At 39.3% G+C, this 21,047-nt stretch overlaps 1 protein-coding gene across 2 annotated transcripts in view; it reads left to right on the top strand.

Annotated features, from left to right (window-relative positions):
- Positions 1-21,047, top strand: part of TTC27 (tetratricopeptide repeat domain 27) — a 174,434-nt gene that overhangs the window by 61,819 nt on the left and 91,568 nt on the right. For both annotated transcript variants that reach the window (XM_030857980.2, XM_060309262.1), the window contains exon 10: positions 16,247-16,360. In XM_030857980.2, coding sequence (XP_030713840.2) covers positions 16,247-16,360 — 114 coding nt within the window. The remainder of the gene's footprint in view (positions 1-16,246; positions 16,361-21,047) is intronic.

Raw genomic sequence — 21,047 nt, 5'->3', positions numbered from 1 at the left:
GCATTTTGGGCAAGACCAAAATCATTTACATGTTATTTGATAAACGATTTTAAGGAATAAACGACACTGACATCATTGTGTATATTTTACTTTTAAAGTGAATCTTGCTGTTTATTAGGCTGGTGATAATGGAGAGCATTAATGTAAGGTGAAGGAAAAAACCGTAAGAAAGAAAAGCTCCTTAGTGGAGCTTCCAGTCCCCAGATAGGAGAAATATATGGGGCTTATAGCTAAGATGTTGATACATTTGATACTGAGGAGTCTTACTCAGACTCATGGCTTTGTGCTTCGGCTTTTGGCCATCATTGAAGCTACAGGTGTTAGGCCTTTTGACATTATGAATTCACATGGTGTTAAAGAATGAAAAATCCAGTTCAAAAATAATTTGTATGCTTTAAATAGGTCTGCTTTTCATGACCATGTGAAAGGTGCATCTGGTACTGACGAACTGGCATCTCCAGAATGCAGGAGATCTTTCTTTTTTGAGGCAACCAAATGACCATCAGCTTGATCTCTCTGGTGTCTGCTTTCTATGTGAAAATTTGCAGACTGGAGAAAAGAACTTTGAGCGCGTTGTAATAGCAGGAGATCCAGAATCTCAGGATTTGCCAAGCATGCTGCTAGATACTGTGGAAGAAATAAAGGTATAAAACATAAGACTTGCCTTCATGGAATTTTTAATTTAGCCAAGATCAGATAAACTTATGAAAATGTAATTAGCAGTACCAGGCAATTTAAACTACAAATTGATAGCACAGATAAATAAATCCCCTAACTGCTTAGAAAAGAAGAAAATATTTAGAACAGAGCAGTCAAAGAAGGCTTTGTTCACTAAGGGAGGATTAGAGGGGCCTTGAAAGACAGATGGGATCTAGATGGAGTGATAACACCAGCAAAGGCAAGGAGATGACCATGTGTGAGCTGCACTGGGTTCATTTGGCTGTGTTGGAAGGTTTGTTTAAGGCAGTAGTAAGACTTGGGGAAAAATAGCTTTGAGACAGATTTTAAATGGTCTAGAGAGCAAGGACAGGGCATTTGGACTGCTGTTCTACTGGGAATGATTTATAGACTACATTTGGAATTTAAAGTTATTTGGTACTGATTTTAACAACGAATGCTCTTTTAAACAGTTTGTTAAGAAGGGGGAATAGTTTTGTTTTTTTTATAATATTTCTTTGTTCCTTACTTTTATAAGGTCAGCCTGACCTGGGTTGGCGTTGTTTGATTTGCCTTTAGTGTAGCCAAACAACTATGCATCCACAGGAGAGCTCTGAGTTGCCTTGATTTATGTGTAGAAAAAGCAACTATGTGAAAGTTCCTTCATATTTAAAGGAGCAGACTGGCTGTCTGTCATGTAAAGGGTCCTAGTGACCTCTGGAAGAAGAGTATTTGAAATGTATAATGATAAGAATGAAAGGAAATTTGTTTTTAATAGAAACAACACTCCAGATCCTCTTTGATGGTGGTACATAATTTTCTTGGCTACTTATCTGGAAATGAGGGTAATGTTGCATATGGTGGGAAATTGTTAGCTAGGTAAAATCATGCCTTCTGTATAGTGTGTCATAATATTAAAATTTACTTTTTAATGTAAGTTAAAGTGGTATTCACTGACTTTTTCAAGTAGTTACTGGCATTTCCTCAGATGTCATCAACAGATGATTACAGCTCCCTTTCTGGTCTGAGCCCAAGCATCAGCTCAGGTGGCATAGTTTAGTGAGAAACTCCTACTGAGGCGTGCAGAGCTGTCTCCCTTTTGCTCTCAAGGTATCTTGTTACACTCCTTATCAACAATTGCTGAAGTGGATTGATTCTTTAACTTATAAAATATTCTAACTATAAATAAAAGAGTTTATTTCAACTTTCACAACAACAATAGAAATGTTAAAGTGTGTATGAAAAATGATACACTTGTAGAAACCTACTGACTCAGTGAGTAACCTTTCAGCAGTTCTGGTTAATGAGATTTGAGATATGAGAGAACTTTCCTTAAAAAGAGACACACAAATGTTACCACTTACTTTTAGGGGGTTTCTGGCCTCTGCCCTAGTATGTGAAAATGGTGGAAATTCCATTTCACATACAAGTATATGGTTGCAATAGGCACAGTGTTCTGTAGCAATTGTCCTAATTCTCAAATTGCTGCTAGTTGAAAACACCAAATTTCTTTTTTTCTTTCTTTTATTTTTTTAACATCTTAATTGGACTATAATTGCTTTACAGTGGTGTGTTAGTTTCTGCTTTATAACAAAGTGAATCACCTATACATGTACATACATCCCCCTATCGCCTCCCTCTTGTGTCTCCCTTCCACCCTCCCTATCCCACCTCTCTAGGTGGACACAAAGCACGGAGCTGATCTCCCTGTGCTATGTGGCTCCTTCCCACTAGCTATTTGTTTTACGTTGGGTATTGTATGTATGTCCATGCCAATCTCTCACTTTGTCCCAGCTTACCCTTCCCCCTCCCTCCCCATGTCCTCAAGTCCATTCTCTAGTAGGTCTGCATCTTTATTCCCATCCTGCCCCTAGGTTCTTCATGACCTTTTTTTTTTTTTTAAGATTCCATATATATGTGTTAGCATATGGTATTTATTTTTCTCTTTCTGACTTACTTCACTCTGTATGACAGACTCTAGGTCCATCCACCTCACTACAAATAACTCAATTTCGTTTCTTTTTATGGCTGAGTAATATTCCATTCTATCTATGTGCCACATCTTCTTTATCCATTCATCTGTCGATGGACACTTAAGTTGCTTCCATGTCCTGATATTGTTAATAGAGCTGCAGTGAACATTGTGATACATGATTCTTTTTGAATTATGGTTTTCTCAGGGTATATGCCCAGTAGTGGGATTGCTGGGTCGTATGGCAGTTCTATTTTTAGTTTTTTATGGAACCTCCATACTGTTCTCCATAGTGGCTGTATCAATTTACATTCCCAGCAACAGTGCAAGAGTGTTCCCTTTTCTCCACACCCTCTCCAGCATTTATTGTTTGTAGATTTTTTGATGATGGCCATTCTCACCAGTGTGAAATGATATCTCATTATAGTTTTGATTTGCATTTCTCTAATGATTAGTGATGTTGAGCATCCTGTCACGTGTTTGTTGGCAATCTGTATATCTTGTCTATTTGGTCTTCTGCACATTTTTGGATTGGGTTGTTTGTTTTTTTTGATACTAAGCTGCATGACCTGCTTGTAAATTTTGGAGATTAATCCTTTGTCAGTTGCTTCATGTGCAAATATTTTCTCCCATTCTGAGGGTTGTCTTTTCATCTTGTTTATGGTTTCCTTTGCTGTGCAAAAGCTTTTGAGTTTCATTAGGTCCCATTTTTTAATTTTTGTTTTTATTCCCATTTCTTTAGGAGGAAGGTCAAAAAGGATCTTGCTGTGATTTGTGTCATAGAATGTTCTGCCTATGTTTTCCTCTAAGTGTTTGATAGTGTCTGGCCTTACATTTAGGTCTTTCATCCATTTTGAGTTTATTTTTGTGTGTGGTATTAGGGAGTGTTCTAATTTCATTCTTTTACCTGTACCTGTCCAGTTTTCCCAGCACCACTTATTGAAGAGGCTGTCTTTTCTCCATTATATATTCTTCCCACCTTTATCAAAAATAAGGTGACCATATGTGTGTGGGTTTATCTCTGGGCTTTCTATCCTGTTCCATTGATCTATATTACTGTTTTTGTGCCAGTACCATACTGTCTTGATTACTGTAGCTTTGTAGTATAGTCTGAAGTCAGGGAGCCTGATTCCTCCAGCTCCGTTTTTCTTTCTCAAGATTGCTTTGGCTATTCGGGGTCTTTTGTGTTTCCAAACAAATTGTGAAATTTTTTGTTTTAGTTCTGTGAAAAATGCCACTGGTATTTTTTAATAGAGATTGCATTGAATCTGTAGATTGCTTTGGGTAGTATAATCGTTTTCACAATGTTGATTCTACCAATCCAAGAACATGGTCTATCTCTCCATCTGTTGGTATCATCTTTAATTTCTTTCTTCCATGTCTTATAGTTTTCTGCATACAGGTCTTCTGTCTCTTTAGGTAGGTTTGTTCCTAGGTATTTTATTATTTTTGTTGCAGTGGTAAATGGGAGTGTTTCCTTAATTTCTCTTTCATATTTTTCATCTTTAGTGTATAGGAATGCAAGAGACTTCTGTGCATTAATTTTGTATCCCACTACTTTACCAAATTCATTGATTAGCTCTAGTAGTTTTCTGGTAGCATCTTTAGGATTCTCTATGTATAGTATCATGTCATCTGCAAACAGTGACAGCTTTACTTCTTCTTTTCCGGTTTGGATTCTTTTTATTTCTTCTGTGATTGCTGTGGTTAAAACTTCCAACACTATGTTGAATAATAGTGGTGAGAGTGGGCAACCTTGTGTTTTTCCAGATCTTAGTGGAAATGGTATCAGATTTCACCATTGAGGAGGATGTTGGCTGTGGGTTTGTCATATATGGCCTTTATTATGTTGAGTTAAATTCCCTCTAGGCCCATTTTCTGGAGGGTTTTTATCATAAATGGGTATTGAATTTTGTCTAAAGGTTTTTCTGCATCTATTGAGATGATCATATGGTTCTTATTCTTCAGTTTGTTAATATGGTATATCACATTCATTGATTTGGATGTATTGAAGAATCCTTGTATTCCTGGGATAAACCCCACTTGATCATGGTGTATGATCCTTTTAATGTGCTGTTGGATTCTGTTTGCTAGTATTTTGTTGAGGATTTTTGCATCTGTGTTCATCAGTGATATTGGCCTGTAGTTTTCTTTTCTTGTTACATCTTTGTCTGGTTTTGGCGTCAGGGGGATGGTGGCCTCGTAGAATGGGTTTGGGAGTGAACCTCCCTCTGCTATATTTTGGAAGAGTTTGAGAAGGATAGGTGTTAGCTCTTCACTAAATGTTTGATAAAATTCGCCTGTGAAACCATCTGGTCCTGGGCTTTTGTTTGTTGGAAGGTTTTTAATCACAGTCTCAATTTCAGTGCTTGTGATTGATCTGTTTATACTTTCTATTTCTTCCTGGTTTGGTCTCGGAAGGTTGTGCTTTTCTAATTATTTGTCCATTTCTTCCAGGTTGTCCATTTTATTGGCATAGAGTTGCTTGTAGTAATCTCTCATGATCCTTTGTATTTCTACGTGTCAGTTATTCTCCTTTTTCATTTCTTATTCTATTGATGAGAGGCTTCTCCCTTTTTGTCTTGATGTGTCTGGCTAATGGTTTATCAATTTTCTTTATCTTCTCAAAGAACCAGCTTTTAGTTTTATTGATCTTTTGCTATTGTTTCCTTCATTTCTTTTAAATTTATTTCTGATCTGATCTTTATGATTTCTTTCCTTCTGTTAACTTTGGGGTTTCTTTGTTTTTCTTTCTCTAATTGCTTTAGGTATGAGGTTAGGTTGTTTATTTGAGATGTTTCTTGTTTCTTGAGGTTGGCTTGTATAGCTATAAACTTCCCTCTTAGAACTGCTTTTTCTGCATCCCATAGGTTTTGGGTGATCATATTTTCATTGTCATTTGTTTCTAGGTATTTTCTGATTTCCTCTTTGATTTCTTCAGTGTTCTCTTGGTTATTAAGTAGTGTATTGTGTAGCCTCCATGTGTTTGTATTTTTTACAGATTTTTTCCTGTAATTGATATCTAGTCTCATAGCGCTGTGGTCGGAAAAGATACTTCATACAATTTCAGTTTTCTTAAATTTACCAAGGATTGATTTGTGACCCAGGATATCATCTATCATGGAGAACGTTCCATGAGCACTTGAGAAGAAAGTGTATTCTGTTCTTTCTGGATGGAATGCCCTATAAATATCAATGAAGTCCCTCTTGTTTAATGTATCATTTAAAGCTTGTGTTTCCTTATTTATTTTCATTTTGCATGATCTGTCCATTGGTGAAAGTGGAGTGTTAAAGTACCGTACTGTGATTGTGTTACTGTTGATTTCCCCTTTTATGGCTGTTAGAATTTGCCTTATGTATTGAGGTGTTCCTCTGTTGGGTGCATAAATATTTACAATTGTTATATCTTGGATTGATTCCTTGATCATTATGTAGCGTCCTTCTTTGTCTCTTGTAATAGTCTTTGTTTTAAAGTCTTTTTTGTCTTATATGAGAATTGCTACTTCAGCTTTCTTTTGATTTCCGTTTTGATGGAATATATTTTTCCATCCCCTCACTTTCTGTCTGTATGTGTCCGTAGGTCTGAAGTGGGTCTCTTGTAGACAGCATATATACGGGTCTTGTTTTTGTATCCATTCAGCTGGTCTATGTCTTTTTGTTGGAGTATTTAATCCATTTACATTTAAGGTAATTTTCGATATGTATGTTCCTATTACCATTTTCTTAATTGTTTTTGGTTTGTTTTTGTAGGTCTTTTCCTTCTCTTGTGTTTTCTGCCTAGAGAAGTTCCTTTAGCATTTGTTGTGAAGCTGTTTCGGTGGTGCTGAATTCTCTTTGTTTTTGCTTGTATGTAAAGGTTTTAATTTCTCCGTCAAATCTGAATGAGATCCTTGCTGGGTAGAGTAATCTTGGTTGTAGGTTTTTCCCTTTCATCACTTTAAATATGTCCTGCCACAGCCTTCTGGCTTGCAGAGATTCTGCTGAAAGATCAGCTGTTAACCTTTTGGGGATTCCCTTGTATGTTATTTGTTGGTTTTCCCTTACTGCTTTTAATAATTTTTGTTTTCATTTAATTTTTGATAGTTTGATTAATATGTGTCTTGGCGTGTTTCTCCTTGGATTTATCCTGTATGGGACTCTCTGTGCTTCCTGGACTTGATCAACTATTTCCTTTCCCATATTAGGGAAGTTTTCAACTAAAATCTCTTCAGATATCTTCTCAGTCCCTTTCTTTTGCTCTTCTTCTTCTTGGACCCCTATAATTTGAATGTTGGTGTGTTCAGTGTCATCTCAGAGGTCTCTGAGACCGTCTTCCGTTCTTTTCATTCTTTTTTCTTTATTCTGCTCTGCAGTAGTTATTTCCACTATTTTATCTTCCAGGTCACTTATCTGTTCTTCTGCCTCAGTTTTTCTGCTATTGATTCCTTGTAGAGATTTTTCATTTCATTTATTGTGGTGTTCATCATTGTTTGCGCTTTAATTCTTATAGGTCCTTTTAAAATGTTTCTTGAATTTTCTGCATTCTGTTTCCAAGATTTTGGATCATCTTTACTCTCATTTTCTGAATTCTTTTTCAGGTAGACTGCCTATTTCCTCTTCATTTGTTTGGTCTGGTGGGTTTTTACCTTGCTCCTTTATCTGCTGTGTATTTCTCTGTCTTCTCATTTTGCTTAACTTACTGTGTTTGGGGTCTCCTTTTTGCAGGCTGCAGGTTGTAGTTCCCGTTGTTTTTGGTGTCTGCTGCCAGTGGCTAAGGTTGGTTCAGTGGGTTGTGTAGACTTCCTGGTGGAGGGGACTGGTGCCTGTGTTCTGGTGGTTGAGGCTGGATCTTGTCTTTCTGGTGGGCAGGACCACGTCTGGTGGTGTGTTTTGGGGTGTCTGTGACCTTATTATGATTTTAGGCAGCCTCTCTGCTAATGTGTAGGGTTGTGTTCCTGTCTTGCTAGTTGTTTGGCATAGGGTGTCCAGCACTGTAGCTTGCTGGTCGTTGAGTGGAGCTGGGTGTTGGCGTTGAGATGGAGATCTCTGGTAGATTTTTGCTCTTTGATATTATGTGGAGCTGGGAGGTCTCTGGTGGACCAGTGTCCTGAACTTGGCTCTCCCACTTCAGAGGCACAGGGCTGATGCCCGACCAGAGCACCAGGACCCTGTCATCCACAAGGCTCAAAATAAAAGGAAGAAAAGAAAGAAAGAAAGAATGAAAAAGAAATAAAATAAAGTCATTAAAATAAAAAATAATAAAAATTAGAAAAATTTACAAGGTAATTTAAAAAGAAAGAAAGAAAGAAAGAGCAACCAAACCAAAAAGCAAATCCACCAATGATAAGAAGTACTGAAAACTATACTAAAAAAAATTAAGAGAAAACGGACAGACAGAACCCCAGGACAAATGGTAAAAGCAAAGCTATACAGACAAAATCACACACAGAAGCATATACATACATAAGCACAAAAAGAGAAAAAGGAAAAATATGTATATATCGTTGTTCCCAAAGTCCACTGCCTCAATTTGGGATGATTCTTTGTCTATTCAGGTATTCCACAGATGCAGGGTACATCAAGTTGATTGTTGAGATTTAATCCGCTGCTCCTGAGGCTGCTGGGAGAGATTTCCCTTTTTCTTCTTTGTTGGCACAGCTCCCGGGGCTCAGCTTTGGATTTGGACCTGCCTCTGCGTGTAGGTCGCCTGAGGGCGTCTGTTCCCCAGCTCAGACAGGGCAGGGTCAACGTATCAGCTGATTCGGGGGCTCTGGCTCACTCAGGCTGGGAGGAGGGACGGTACGGAATGCTGGGCGAGCCTGCGGCAGCAGAGGCCAGAGTGACGTTGCAACAGCGTGAGGCGCGCCGTGTGTTCTCCCGGGGAAGTTGTCCCTGGATCACGGGACCCTGGCAGTGGCGGGCTGCACGGGTTCCCCTGAAGGGAGGTGTGGATAGTGACCTGTGCTTGCACACAGGCTTCTTGGTGCCCGCAGTAGCAGCCTTAGCATTTCATGCCTGTCTCTGGGGTCTGCTCTGATAGCCACGGCTCGCACCCGTCTCTGGAGCTCGTTCAGGTGGTGCTCTGAATCCCCTCTTCTCGTGCACCACAAAACAATGGTCTCTTGCCTCTTCGGCAGATCCAGACTTTTTCCCGGACTCCCTCCCTGCTAGCTGTGGCTCAGTAGCCCCCTTCAGGCTGTGACCACGCAGCCAACCCCAGTCCTCTCCCTGGGATCCAACCTCTGAAGCTGGAGCCTCAGCTCCCAGCCCCCAACCGCCCCAGCAGGTGAGCAGGCAAGCCTCTGGGGCTGGTGAGTGCTGGTTGGCACCGATCCTTTGTGCGGGAATCTCTACGCTTTGCCCTCCACACCCCTGTTGCTGTGGTCTCCTCTGTGGCTCTGAAGCTTTACCCCCCACCACCCCGTCTCCCTCTCCGCCAGTGAAGGGCCTTCCTAGTGTGTGGAAACCTTTCCTCCTTCACAGCTCCCTCCCACTGGTGCAGGTCTCGTCTCTATTCTTTTGTCTCTGTTTTTTCTTTTTTCTTTTGCCCTACCCAGGTATGTGGGGAGTTTCTTGCCTTTGGGGAGGTCTGAGTTCTTCTGCCAGCATTCAGTAGGTGTTCTGGAGGAGTTGTTCCACATGTAGATGTATTTCTGATGTATTTGTGGGGAGGAAGGTGATCTCCATGTCTTACTCTTCTGCCATCTTGAAACTCTCCCAAATTTCTTTCTTAAGTGTCTGTTTTTACTGGATTTTTAGCCAGTACTCAGTTTAGTGAGCCAACATTTCATCAAATCGCTTTAGTTAATAGACTCCAGGTAAAAGTAAATGAACTTTAAAAAAGGATAGCATTTGCAACTGCCTGTTTCCACTTATTTATATGAGGTACCTAGAGTAATCAAATTCATAGAAAAAGTAGCATGGTGGGGACTTCCCTGGTAGTCCAATGGTTAAGGCTCTGCACTTCCACTGCAGTGGGCATGGATTCGATCCCTGGTCAGGGAACTAAAATTCTACATGACATGCCCCAAAAAACACGCCCCCTGCCCCCCCCCCCGCAAAAAAAAAACTAACCCAAAACAGAAAGCAAGCAAACAAACCAGAAAGGAGCATGGTGGTTGTTGCCTTGGGGTGGAGTGGGGTATTTTTGTTTAATGGGTATAGAGTTTCAGTTGAAGGATGAGAAGATTTCTATAGATTGGTTGCATAAGTAAACTGTACAGTTAAAAATGGTCAAGAGTGTACATTTTATGTTATATGTATCTTACCATAATTAAAAAAAATGAAAAAGAGGGGAAAAAGATAACACCTGCAATAATGTTAAAAAACATCAAATTCTTAGGAGTGAATCTGTCAAAGGATTTACAAGGCCTCTGTGCTAAAATCTACAAAACATTATTAAGAGAAATTAATGAAGACCTAAATAGAGGAATATGCTATGTGTGTGTGGGGCTCAATATTTTAAAATTTCAAGTCTCCTCAAATTAACCTACATTATCAATGCAATCTGTAACAAAATCCCAGCGCTTGATTTTTGTTGTTGCTGTTGCTGTTGTTTTTTCTGGTTTTGTGGAACTCAAGCTGACTTTAAAATTCATATGGAAATGTGAAAGGCTAAGAATAGCGAAGTCAGTCATGAAGAACAGAATTGGAGTACTTCCACTGGCAGATACCAAGACTTATTATAAAACTATATCAATTAAGGCAGAGCTTAGCCTATTGTGGTTCTTGGACTGGCAGCATCAGCATCACCTGGGAGCTTGTTAGAAATGGAATTTCTCCGGCTCCACTTCACACCCTGTTCAATCAGAATCTCTGGGGTTGGGGCCAAGGAGTCTGTGTTTTAACAATCTCTCTAGATTATTCTTATGCACTTGAAAGTTTGAGAAACACTGAATTAAGACATTTTGTCACGAGGAAATACAGACTAACTAGTGGAACAGATAGAGAGTCCAAAAACAGAGCCATACATACACAGTTCATCTGACTTACGTCAAATCTGGCGTTGCAGTGCAGTGGGGAAAGGGTAGGCTTTTCAATACATGCTAGTAGATGATTTATATCCATATGGAAAAAAGCTACCTTAACCCCTATATCATACTAGATATACAAAAAATCAATTCCAAATTGAATACGCCGAAGTAGAAAGCAAAACTGTAAAGTTTTTAGAGGAAAAATACAGGAGAACATCTTTGAGACCTTAGGACGATCAAAAAGGACAATAAAGCTCTAACCATAAAACAAAAATGATAAACTGGATGACTAGTAATATTAAACACTATAAATTTCAAAAGATACTGTTAATATTTGTAAAGCAGTTAGACCAGTGCCTTGCCAGAACAAGTATGTGTTGTGTTTTTGTCAAATAAGAAGATGAATATGTTTTCCTCTTCCAACAAAAAGACAGGGAGGCTTGTGTTCAGAAAATATAAAGAATATTTAACAAATTATCAAGAAAAAATTTTTTTAATTTATTTATTTTTGGCAGCATTGGGTCTTCGTTGCTGCGTGTGGGCTTTTTCTAGTTGCGGTGAGCAGGGGCTACTCTTCGTTGCCGTGCATGGGCTTCTCATTGCGGTAGCTTCTCTTGATGCGGAGCATGGGCTCTAGGTGCGCGGGCTTCAGTAGTTGTGGTACCTGGCCTTCGGTAGTTGTGGCTCGTGGGCTCTAGAGTGCAGGCTCAGTAGTTGTGGCACAAGGCTTAGTTGCTCCATGGCATGTGGGATCTTCCCAGACCAAGGCTCAAACTCGTGTCCCCTGCATTGGCAGGTGGATTCTTAATCACTGTGCCACCAGGGAAGCCCAAGAATATTTTTGACAACCCAATAGAAAACAGCAGGCAAAGGACTTCAGTAGGGACTTAAAAGAGAGGCATTAAAATGGTCATTAACATATTAAAAGGTGCACAACTTTATTAACCAGTAGAGAAATGCAAATTTGTTAGAGAAGTGAAAATTAACCATAATGGAATACTACTAAATACCCACCAGAATAGTTAAAATGTAAAAAATAGACAATATTGAGTGTTGCAGGGTTGTGAAGTAACAAGGACTCTAATGTTTCTAATAAGAGTGTAAAGTGGAAAACCTTTTAGAAGATTGGGTGTATTCCTGAAAGCTGAATACTCTGACCTAGCAGTTTCACTCGTAAGTATATGTCCAGCAGAAATACTTGTACGTGTTCACCTCAACTGATGGCACAATCTGATAGCACATCTAGAATGTTCATAGCAGATTTGTAATAGCCCCAGATTGGAAACTACCTAAATGCCCATTAGCAGGATAATGGTTAAATAAATTGTATATTGCAGTGAAATATTATTCAGCAATAAAATGAACATTCTTCAACTATGTAGAGCATTAAAGCATATATATCCTGTTTAATTTTCTTTTTCTTTACCTAATGTCTCATATTCTGACTGATTTTTACCTTGTGGGCAGCAGTGTTTTGTAAGATATATTAGACACAGCCTATCTGCAGTTACCTCCTTTTAGAAAGACTTTCCCAAGTCAGTATATCTCCCAGCCAAACAAATATAAGATAAATGCATTCTTCAGTGATATCATTATCCAGTCAGTTCCTTCTTTAAAGCTTTTCAAATGTCTGTTTTTCGGATTGCATTTTACTTTCAGCGTTTAGTGAGAATGTTTTGCTTGAGCTTCACATAAAAGTTTCAAACTCTTGTTCTCATGCCAGCATAGAAAACAGTCTGAGTTGGTAGTTTTCCGAGGAAAATATCTCCCCGCTTTGGTATGCAAACCTTTTAAAGCTGGGCTTTAACTGACAAGCCCACGGCCTGTGCTGGCCCATGTGCCATGATGTTATTGGTGTAAAGTGACCGTGTGGCTGGGGACTGTGGGGGAGGACAGAGTTTTCCTCCACGCTCTTAGGGTTCCAGACTGGGTCTGAAAATTAAACTGACAAAGACAGATTAACAGGAAAAAAGGGCACACATTTACTTAATAGAGATTTTGTGTGACACAGGAGCCTTCATAAGGAAATGAAGACCTGATGAAACAGTTCAACCTGAGTATTTTTGTGCTAGGTTTGATGAAGTGCGGGCAGTCGTGGAGGAGTATGATAGTTCAAAGGTAAGGGTAGTACACTGGGAGAAATTTAGTAAGGCCTGCTTGTTGGGATTCTTCTCAGGGTCCCTTTTTCTTCAGAGATAAGGATGCACCTTTCCTCTGGGTATAGGGAAGGCACCTCTCATATGAGAGTTTTATGACCTGTTTCAGGAGAAAAGGGCAGTGGGAAGGTCGGAGTGATCTTCCTGCTTCAGCTGTTTTCTCAGACTCCTTCAGCTTAAGATGCTCAGTATGCCCAGGTACCATATTTTGGGGGTAGCTGATGGTTAGGGCCATCACCTGTGCCCACTCTGGATGCTGCATTCCTGCTGAGGGTGAGAGAAGGCATTACAGGAGGAGAAATCCTGGAGGGGACCACATGTGCTTTTTAGCAGGTACTCTCAGAGGCTAGTTAAGTGTTAACCTATTCATGCTTATTTAATCCTCACAAGTTTGTGAGAGATGGGAGTTACTACTCCTATTTTAGAGAGGAGGAAAATGAGATCCTAAGAGGTCAGGTGGCTTCCCAAGGTCACCCAGCTAATCACCTGACTTGGTGGAGCTGGGATTCTGATCAAGCTCTGGCTGACTTGGAGATTATCCCCACTGTTCTACAGAGCCATTTCCTCAGTGCTCTTCCATCCTGTCATGGGGTTACCGAGACAGTCCCTTTAATAAAATGAACAGAAAACAGGCGACCCACTGTAGGTAGTAGAATCAGTGTGCAGATTTACTTATTTCATGTCTTCTGTTTCATCATGTATATATTTATAGTGCCATATAACTGTATTCCAAGGAGATAAAAATATTTTAATTTGCAAACTTAGTTATAGAAGAATTAGGTTACTTAATAGTCATTGCATTAGAATGTAAGTTCTCTGAGGGCAGGGACCTTGTCTGTCTTGCTCGCTACTTTGTCCCTGGGGCCTTGTGCACACTGCCTTGTACAAAGTAGGTGCTCAAGTGAATTAATGAATGAACACATTTCAGTAAGAATTTATTCTTCTGATTCTCCTTCTCCATTATTTGCATATTCTCTGTTTACTCCTCTTCTTCCACTTCCCTTTAATAGAGCAGTTTCCTAAAGTTATCTACTGAGTCCTCTGCTTACATTACTCTACAGTGTTTCCTGGGTACTGTCATCTACTTCCTTGGAGAAAGTGTTAAGAAAACAATGTAAATGTGTTCTGCGGCTGTAAAAAAGTGAAATCTTGCCATTTGCGGCAACATGGATGGATCTAGAGGGTATTTTGCTAACTGAAATAAGTCAGACAGAGAAAGATTGCATGATCTTATATGGTGAATCTAAAAAACAAACAAGCAAATAAACAAAACAAGATGAAAACAGACTCACAGATTCAGAGAAGAAACAGGTGGTTGCCAGAAAGTGAGGTGGGGTGGGCGAAATAGGTAAAGGGGATTAAGAGTTACAAACATCCAGTTATAGAATAAAATAAGTCATGGGGATATATTGATAATATACAACATGAGGAATATGGTCAATAATATTGTAATAACTTTGTATGGGAAAAGATGGTTACTGGACTTATTGTGGTGATCACTTTATAATGTATGCAAATATCAAATCATTATGTAGTACTCTTTTTTTTAAATAACTTTTTTATTTTTGGCTGTGTTGGGTCTTCACTGCTGTGCATGGGCTTTCTCTAGATGCGGGGAGCAGGGGCTCCTTGCAGTGCGTGAGCTTCTCATTGCAGTGGCGTCTCTTGTTGTGGAGCACGGGCTCTAGGCACGTGGGTTCAGTAGTTGTGGCTTGCGGGCTCTAGAGCGCAGGCTCAGTAGTTGTGGCACATGGGCTCTAGAGCGCAGGCTCAGTAGTTGTGGCGCACGGGCTTAGTTGCTCCGCGGCATGTGGGATCTTCACAGACCAGGGCTCAAACCCGTGTCCCCTGCATTGGCAGGCAGATTCTTAACCACTGCACCACCAGGGAAGCCCTGTAGTACTCTTGAAACTGACATAATATTGTATGTCAACTATATTTCAGTTACAAAATGAAAATGGTTGAAGCTCATGCATCCAGTGCAATTTCCAAAAAAAAAAAAAAAAAAGATGTTGTTTTGGGGATCGAGACCAAGTATTAGAATCAGCTTTTGCTCCTAATGAAGGTGTGACATTGAGCAAGTGATCTAACCTGTTGGTGCTTCAGTCTCCTTTTTATTGTAAGAAAGTTGGCAAAGATTTGGAGTTGAAAATTCACATACCTATAGGGGCCAGGTAGGTAATAGAAATGATGGAAGTGAGCTGGGCACGGTACAGTAAGGCATTGCAGGGACGGTGATATAGTTTATGTATACTCCATTGAAGAACTTCTTGCTAACTTTTAATGAGATTTTGGAGTTACAAGGGAATTTGACCAAAAACAAATACTTGTATTAGCTTAGCCTACTAGTTCTTAAATTTGGCTATGTCTTAGAATTACCTGGGAAGTTTTTAAAAAACACCGATGCCCAGATTCTGCTCTCAGAGATCTGATTTAGTTTTAAAATACCAAAAGCTTCTCCTGCTAGTGCGCAGCTAGGTTTTGAATGATTAATTGGACGCTAATTAACTAGGATGTTTTTTATACCTGACTTTTAGAAATAAGCAGATAATCAAGGATGTAGTCAGCTTTCAGACGAATAAACCTTTTGCCTTTCTGCGAAGCAATCTTCACTGAAAGTTATTATATCACTCAGGGACAGCATTGGTTTCCGTGTCACCAGCAAAGAGCTTAAGTTGTGTTCATTATACCAGTCAGTCCCTATTGTCTCATAATACATTTTGCCCCTGTTTTCACACACCCAAAACTTTCCCTTTTTCCCCACTACATTTGTGGTCATATTCAGTGGTTTCTACTGCACTCTGTGAACTGATGGTTGGTCACAGCTTTCTCTGGGGCTAGGATTCAGTATGTGCATATTCAGAGTTTTCTTATGAGCCAGTCTTTCTTAAGATGCCCTCTCTAGGGTAGCATTTTAACTAACATTAGAGACTCCCTACCCTAACCAAGACTAGAAAGCATTCTCAAAAATTTTAGAGCGGTTTTCTTAAAGTTTGATTTGCATTTGCATCAGTGGATTAGGATATTTAAGTGAAAGGTACCAGATTTCTAATTATTTGTTTTTGTTTGTGAGTTTGGATGATTTTTAAAAATGTATTTCAAATTTGAGAAGATGGCATTTATTTTATGTAGTTTATTTTCTCACATTTTTAAATAACTCGTGAGATAAAAAGATTTATTAATTTATGGTATGATACATTCTGCTTACCTTTTTGATTATATGGAAATATTCTGATTCATTCCTTAAGGAATTTATTCAGTAGAACAGGTCAACTAGGTTAAGTAATGACTCTGCTCAGATGAATACATTCTTCATAAAAAATATTCTTCATAAAAAACATAAAGCACGTGTTGTCTTCTATTATTTTTCCCTGAGGTGATTTTCAAATCTGCACTCACTCAGCACTACCTGATGTATTCATTTTGTTATATTCAGAGTGGAATTACCCAGCTTATCCATTCCTTCTGTGGTTTCTTTCTTTCTTTCTTTCTTTCTTTCTTCCCCTCAGTGTTTGCTTTCACAACCCAAGTTCTGGGCCATTCAGACATCAGCTTTGATCCTCCGGACAAAACTTGAGAGAGGAAGCACACGCCGAGTGGAACGGGCAATGAGGCAGACACAGGTAAGAATTAATGTGGCAATTTTTGTTATTCTTCCAGCTCTTTATTATTATCAATAACCGTACATGTTTGTTGTGAGTATAAAATCATTTTCCTCTAACACGTTTTATTATTGAAGAGTGTTGTTTTAGAGTCTGCTTGGCTCCAAAACCCAACTCTGTCACCTAGCTCTGTGACCGTAGTATTTAACCTTTCTAAAGGAAAGCTGTTCGCTACTCAACATTTCTGACGCCAAGTGTGTGGGTCTTTCACACCAAGCACTTCATCATTTCCCTGTGGACATCAACTGGGTGTCCTACAATTTAATTCAATTCTGACCCTCCCTGGAATTAGTGCAGACCCCATATGTTAAGGGCTAAGTTCCGAAAGACTGCCTCCCACTTCAGATTCCAATCTCAAGTCTTCTACTTCTGACTGACTGGCTATAAATCAGGGGTCCTCACGACCTCCTCCTCACCTCAGGTTTGATAATTTGCTAGAACTGGCACACAGAACTAGGGGAAACACTTAATTACGATTACTGGTTTATTATAAAGGATGTTATAAAGGATTCAAATGAACGGCCAGATGAAGAGGTATCTAGGGCAAGGATCCTGAGCAAAGGAGCTTCTCTGTCTTTGTGGAGTTTGGGGTGCACTCCCCCTCCCAGAACGTCGGTGCGTTTTCCAACGTGGGTGCTCTCTGAACCCATTTGTTTTGGGGGGTTTTATGGAGTATCTATTATGTGGGCATGATTGATTAAATCAGTGGCCATTGGTGATAACCTCAATCCCCAGCCCTTTTTCCCTCCCCGGACCTTGGGGTGGGGCTGGAAGTTTCAACCCCCTAGTCACGTGGTTGGTTCCTCTGACAACCGGCCCCAATCCTCCCAGAGTCACCTCATTGCCATAAGCTCAGGTGTGGTGAAAGGGACTTACTATGGATAAAAAAAGACACTCTTCTAACCCTACAACTCAGGAAGTTATAAGACTTTTAGAAGCTCTGTGCTGGGAATCAGAGCTTATATATTTCTTATTATATCACAGCATCACATCCCTAAGTTTCATTATCTATATAAGAGGGTAGTAATAATTGTACTTATAGCATAGGTTTGTGGTGAGTGGTAAAGAGATAATACAAGAGTTAGTGAAAAAGGTAAGCAGTTTCACAGACATAGATTGTATGAAGAAACAAAATTCATCCTAATGCAAAAATATTCACTGATGAAGTAGAATGAATAGTCTCTATTCCAAAGTGGTTTTTTTTTAAAACTACTGAAGAATATTTTATTAATTTCTTTGTTTAAAAATATTTCTGATAGACACCTCACTAAGCTTAGAGCACTCTATTGATGCTGCTGGAAATATAGTACAAAGTTATTCCTTAGGTTCTGTATCTTTCCTAGCTAGCTTTCCAGTTTGAAACCTGCATGATTCTCTGAATTGTGCAGATGATGCTTTTAGATATCAGATACACAGGATGTGCTTTGCTTGGGGAAAATGGATTTGAAGAAAGAGCCAAATCACCATGCTTTGGCCCTTTGCCCCTGTCTTGGCCTTACTATATCTGGGGTCTCTTCATCTTGCCATGAAAATGCTATGTGATGAAGAGAGTGGTATACCTTTCTACCTATACAGTGGAATGGGGGAGTTGTTATTACTGCCTCCGTGGGAAAAATCAGAGAAAGTCTTTTCACTCCCCAACCCAGAAAATTTGGAAATGAGTCAGATCATGGAACAAGATGAATTAGACAAAATTTGTCTAATTTTCTGTCACTTGTTGAGCCATTTACTTCATAATCTGAACTTTTGCCAATTCCTTTGATTCAGAGTTTGATATTACTAATTGTTGAAGTTATTGCATCCCTGAAAAATAAGACGAAAATGATTTAAAAAATACATGTATACATAAAACAATGGTTTTTTTTTTTTAACATCTTTATTGGGGTATAATTGCTTTACAATGGTGTGTTAGTTTCTGCTTTATAACAAAGTGAATCAGTCATACATAAACATATGTCCCCATATGTCTTCCCTCTTGCGTCTCCCTCCCACCCTCCCTATCCCACCCCTCCAGGCTGTCACAAAGCACCGAGCCAATATCCCTGTGCAATGCGGCTGCTTCCCACTAGCTATCTACCTTACTACGTTTGTTAGTGTGTATATGTCCATGACTCTCTCTCGCCCTGTCACAGCTCACCCTTCCCTCTCCCCATAACCTCAAGTCCGTTCTCTAGGAGGTCTGCGTCTTTATTCCTGCCTTACCCCTAGGTTGTTCATGACATTTTTTTTTTCTTAAATTCCATATATATGTGTTAGCATACGGTATTTGTCTTTTTCTTTCTGACTTACTTCACTCTGTATGACAGACTCTAGGTCTATCCACCTCATTACAAATAGCTCAATTTTGTTTCTTTTTATGGCTGAGTAATATTCCATTGTATATATGTGCCACATCTTCTTTATCCATTCATCCGATGATGGGCACTTAGGTTGTTTCCATCTCCGGGCTATTGTAAATAGAGCTGCAATGAACATTTTGGTACATGACTCTTTTTGAATTTTGGTTTTCTCAGGGTATATGCCCAGTAGTGGGATTGCTGGGTCATATGGTAGTTCTATTTGTAGTTTTTTAAGGAACCTCCATACTGTTCTCCATAGTGGCTGAACCAATTCACATTCCTACCAGCAGTGCAAGAGTGTTCCCTTTTCTCCACACCCTCTCCAGCATTTATTGTTTCTAGATTTTTTGATGATGGCCGTTCTGACTGGTGTGAGATGATATCTCATTGTAGTTTTGATTTGCATTTCTCTAATGATTAATGATGTTGAGCATTCTTTCGTGTGTTTGTTGGCAGTCTGTATATCTTCTTTGGAGAAATGTCTATTCAGGTCTTCTGCCCATTTTTGGATTGGGTTGTTGTTTCTTTATTATTGAGCTTCATGAGCTGTTTATATATTTTGTAGATTAATCCTTTGTCCGTTGATTCGTTTGCAAATATTTTCTCCCATTCTGAGGGTTGTCTTTTCGTCCTGTTTATCATTTCCTTTGCTGTGCAAAAGCTTTGTAGTTGCATTAGGTCCCACTGTTTATTTTTTTTTAATTTCCGTTACTGTAGGAGGTGGATTAAAAAAGATCTTGTTGTGATTTATGTCAACGAGTGTTCTTCCTATGTTTTCCTCTGAGAGTTTTATGGTGTCTGGTCTTACATTTAGGTCTCTAATCCATTTTGAGTTTATTTTTGTGTAAGGTGTTAGGGAGTGTTCTAATTACATTCTTTTACATGTAGCTGTCCAGTTTTCCCAGCACCACTTATTGAAGAGGCTGTCTTTTCTCCATTGTATATTCTTGCCTCTTTTGTCATAGATTAGTTGACCATACCTGTGTGGGTTTATCTCTGGGCTTTCTATCTGTTCCATTGATCTATGTTTCTGTTTTTGTGCCAGTACCATATTGTCTTGATTACTGTAGCTTTGTAGTATAGTCTGTAGTCAGGGAGTCTGATTCCTCCTGCTCCGTGTTTTTCCGTCAAGACTGCTTTGGCTATTCAAGGTCTTTTGTGTCTCCATACAAATTTTAAGATTTTTTGTTCTAGTTCTGTAAAAAATGCCATTGGTAATTTGATAGGGATTGCATTGACTCTGTAGATTGCTTTGGGTAGTATACTCACTTTCACAATATTGATTCTTCCAGTCCAAGAACATGGTATATCTCTCCATCTGTTGGTATCATCTTTAATGTATTTTATCAGTGTCTTATAGTTTTCTGCACACAGGTGTTTTGTCTCCCTAGGTAGGTTTATTCCTAGGTTTTTTGTTTTTGTTTTTGTTTTTGCAGTACGCAGGCCTCTCACTGTTGTGGCCTCTCCCGTTGCAGAGCACAGGCTCCTTATGCACAGGCTCAGCGGCCATGGCTTATGGGCCCAGTCGCTCCGCAGCATGTGGGATCTTCCCGGACCGGGCCACGAACCCATGTCCCCTGCATCAGAAGGCGGACTCTCAACCACTGCGCCACCAGGGAAGCCTTATTCCTATGTATTTTATTCTTTTTGTTGCATTGGTAAATGGGAGAGTTTCCTTAATTTCTCTTTCAGATTTTTAATCATTAGTGTATAGGAATGCAAGAGATTTCTGTGCATTAATTTTGTATTCTGCAACTTTATCAAATTCATTGATTAGCTCTAGTAGTTTTCTGGTGGCATCTTTAGGATTCTCTATGTATAGTATCATGTCATCTGCAGACAGTGACAGTTTTACTTCTTCTTTTACAATTTGTATTACTTTTATTTCCTTTTCTTCTCTGATTGCTGTGCCTAGGACTTCCAAAACTATCTTGAATAGTAGTGGCGAGAGTGGACATCCTTGTCTTTTTCCTGATCTTAGAGGAAATGCTTTCAGTCTTTCACCATTGAGAATGATGTTGGCTGTGTGTTTGTTGTATATGGCCTTTATTATGTTGAGGTTCGTTCCCTCTAGGCCTATTTTCTGGATGGTTTTTATCATAAATATGTGTTGAAATTTGTCAAAAGCTTTTTATGTATCTATTGAGATGATCATATGGTTTTTATTCTTCAATATATTCATATGGTGTATCACATTGAGTTGCATATATTGAAGAATCCTTGCATCCTTGAGATAAACCCCACTTGATCATATTGTATGATCCTTTTAATGTATTGTTGGATTGTGTTTGCTAGTATTTTGTTGAGGA

The sequence above is a fragment of the Globicephala melas genome, chromosome 12 (genome assembly GCF_963455315.2).
Source record: "Globicephala melas chromosome 12, mGloMel1.2, whole genome shotgun sequence".
Classification (NCBI taxonomy): domain Eukaryota; kingdom Metazoa; phylum Chordata; class Mammalia; order Artiodactyla; family Delphinidae; genus Globicephala; species Globicephala melas.
This window is presented reverse-complemented; position numbering and strand designations above follow the sequence as displayed.